The following is a 3,649-nucleotide window of genomic DNA, read 5'->3' as shown; positions in this document are numbered from 1 at the left end:
TTGGCAGACTATTCAAGTTCAAGCTACCAATTTACAAATAATTGTTTTAAACACAGGATTGTGACTTTAGAGGAGACTACAAGAGCACTTTGTTTACAGAGTCAAATAGTTTGAATTAATTTGGCTCTTAGTTTATCTTTCAAAGTTAGAATATTTCAAGATAGACAATGGGCATAATATTAATGTAAATTCAACAAACAACTGCAAGCATTGCCTGAATGAAAGAAAATAGGAAAGGAAGCCAGAGTTCTTCGTGAGTCCATACAAGGAATTTCCATGTGATCTTGTCCCAGAGTAGCCTGTCCAGTCTAGTCTAACAGTCTGTCGACTAGAAGATATGAAGTTTCTACAGAACTGTGTTATTAATCCACAGGCTGAGACAAACCAACTAGTTTTGCAAATTGGTAGCTCATAGCAAGACATAGGAACTATCCACTAAAACAAGAACATCAGTCTTCCTAGGTGGATTGAAGAATATGAGAGACTCTTACCTTTCAGTAAACACTTTGAGAACTCGATCTCTTATCTGCTTTGTCCTCACACCATAAATGATGGGGTTAAGTGAGGGAGGAATGACCAAGTAGAGGTTTGCAACAAGAATGTGAATGTAGTGTGGAATGTTTTGTCCAAATCGGTGAGTGAGGAAAGAGAAGACTGATGGGACATAAAAAACACAGAGAACAGCAACATGGGAGCCACATGTGCTAAGGGCTTTTAGCCGTGCATCCTGAGATGGGAGTCGGAACACAGCACGAAGAATGTACCCATATGAGATGCCAATAAGGACCAGGTTCAAAAGAAAGAGAGAGACCACAAAAAGGCCATACACGGCATTGACATGGATGTTTCCACAGGACAACTTTGCAATGCCCATGTGTTCACAGTAGGAATGTGCTACTATATGAGCTTGACAAAATGGTAGGCGGTAAATGAGATAGATCATTGGACATATAATCAAAGCTGGACGGATTACAACACAGATACTGATGCCCATCAGCACCCGAGTTGTTAAGATGGTTGTGTAGTGTAGTGGAGCACAGATGGCTATAAAGCGATCGAAAGCCATGGCCATGAGAACCTCAGCCTCCATGCCAGTGAAAGCATGGATAAAAAACATTTGAGCCACACAGCCACCAAAATTTATTTCATGAGCATTGAACCAGAATATACCAAGCATACGGGGCACAGAGGCTGTAGAAAGGGCCAGATCGACTGAAGAAAGGATTGCCAGGAAGTAGAACATGGGATCTCGGAGAGAACGCTCTGTCTTGATAACAACCAGAATTGTGGTATTTCCCATTAGGGCCACAAGATAAATACAGAAGAAAGGCAGAGAGATCCAGGCATGGATTTCCTCCAGACCTGGGATCCCAATGAGGAAAAAGGTAGATGGGTGAAGAAACGTCCTGTTGTGGGTTGTCATTCTGTACCGGTCAGAAGAGGTGAAACTCTTCCTCCTTTTGGGAAAAATGAGAGAAACACACACACACACACACACACACACACACACACACACACGGGAGACAGACAAACAGAAAAAGAGATGCACAGAAACAGAGAGAGAAAGAAAGAATACAAAATAATGAAAAGATGCTCAGGAAGCAGGGGTAGAGGGGCTAGTGCAATTGTTAACAATATGTACACAGAGTTGAACTTGTTTTTCCTATGAAATATGGCCTCTTGCAGCAGATAGTATGCTCACTCAACTCTTTAGCCATTTGATTAAGTCTGACCATGTTTATACTGCAAGTTTTCATTTGCCTCTGAGAAAAGGCACTATGGCAAACTCAATGCAGATTTGTAATTATTAGACCTCTCTTCTTCCTTTGAAAAAAATTACAGAATGTAATTTGATTCTGGGAATCCTCTCCGTTTCAGGGTTTAATATAGGAAAAGGTAACACACTACAGAGGAGGTAACAAATGCAGTAAGCCAAGTAGAGTGAACACAAACCATGAATTCAGACTTATAGGTATGTTAAACCTCAGAATATAAGTTCTGACTTCTCGTATGGACTATTACAGAGGCTGGTGTAAGAAAAGGGGTCTTAGCCTGTACTCACCATCTATCTTTCTGGGTATGTTCTATGTACTCACCAGACATCGGCAGCAGACTCACTGCAGTCTTCTGCAAAACCTCAGACAGCATAGTATTTTAAGTCCTTCCTGAGAAGGACCCAAAATATACATTTATATTTTGCTTCAAGTACTGCAAGGATTTTTCTAAAATGCATCTCATTTTAGCCTCAGATTGAGACCCAGCTATGGGACAGAATCCTCAGAGACTACTTATGCAATCCTAGATACTGCTCTGCAAACAGAACAACAATAACAAAAAAAAAAGGCCCAAGAATAATGGAAGTGCATTTTCCCTATCATAAAATACTAAGAATAAAATGAGATAACACCAGCAATGAAGCTAAAATGGTAACTAATAGGTATGAAACTCGTGTGTGTGTGTGTGTGTGTGTGTGTGTGTGTGTGTGTGTGTGTATTTACAGATTCATAGCTATGAAGTTCAGGATTTACTAGATAATGATTTAAAATATTACTATTTTATTCCCAAAGAATATAAAAATGAACTGTCAAGACCTGGACATCTCACGGACTCCAGATGACTATTGTAGAAATTCCATGACATTCAGCTCTATAAATTACTGTATCTGTATCCATAAATTATTGACTTTTATTAGTTAACACTCACAAACAGATTTAACCTCTTTTTTCCAATGAATAAACACAATTTCAACCACTTTTTAAAACAAGAACAAACTTACTACATGTTCTACCCACAGATCCCTCTAAGCTGCAACCTCTCTACACAGACAGATCTCTTACAATTTTCGCTAAGATGTAGCCCACTGAGTCTCCCTAGGCCTCCACATCTATGTATCTTCACAACCATCCCGATCTAGACTAGTTCCCACATTCAGTGCCCTGCATTAGTCTAACTACCGTTGCATACACTGTAACACACTGCTAGGTTTCAGCCAGGATAGCCCCTGTGAACCCATAAGCACACAGACCCTTTCCATGTCCCATCCAATCTTTTCACCACACCAGATCTACAGCTATGCTCCAGGTATAAACAGGAAGCACATCTGGCACACTCACTCAATCCCCTTTGTCCACATGACTTCATTCCACACAAGCCAAACCCAAACTTTAGGCCTACCCTACCTGTACATCGTTTCTTCTGCCCCAACCTACTCTTATATATATCAGATTTATAACTAACAAAAGAAGTTGCATGCTCAGATATTGGTGGGGGAAAATTGTCTGTATTCTGTCAATCATGTTTTAAATAAACGCTGATTGGCCAGGCAGGAAGTATAGGTGGGTCAACCAGACATGAAGTAGAGGCGGGCCCATGAGAACAGAAGAATGCTAGGAAGGAGGAAGCCCATTCCTCCCATTCCAGCCCAGACCAAGAAGCGAGATGTAATCTGCCTGGCTGAGAAAGGTACTGAGCCATGTGGCTAATGTAGATAAGAACAATGGATTAATATAAGCTACAAGAGTTAACAAGAAGCCTGAGCTACTAGGCCAATCAGTTTACAATCTTATGGAGTCCTCTGTGTGATTTTCTTTGGGGCTTGCCGGCTGTGGGGTACTAGGCAGGACAGAAACCCCAACAAGCAGGCCCTCAT

At 40.9% G+C, this 3,649-nt stretch overlaps 1 protein-coding gene across 1 annotated transcript; it reads right to left on the bottom strand.

The window, feature by feature from the left end:
- Nucleotides 1-487: 487 nt before the first annotated feature.
- Nucleotides 488-1,423, bottom strand: LOC119824436 (olfactory receptor 52J3-like). The gene has a single exon (XM_038344564.1). It carries the CDS (start codon nucleotides 1,421-1,423, stop codon nucleotides 488-490), a length of 936 nt encoding a protein of 311 aa, XP_038200492.1.
- Between the last annotated feature and the right edge of the window lie 2,226 nt (nucleotides 1,424-3,649).

The sequence above is a fragment of the Arvicola amphibius genome, chromosome 1 (genome assembly GCF_903992535.2).
Source record: "Arvicola amphibius chromosome 1, mArvAmp1.2, whole genome shotgun sequence".
Classification (NCBI taxonomy): Eukaryota; Metazoa; Chordata; class Mammalia; order Rodentia; family Cricetidae; genus Arvicola; species Arvicola amphibius.
The sequence above is the reverse complement of the archived record's forward strand: the minus strand, read 5'-3'. Positions and strand labels throughout refer to the sequence as shown.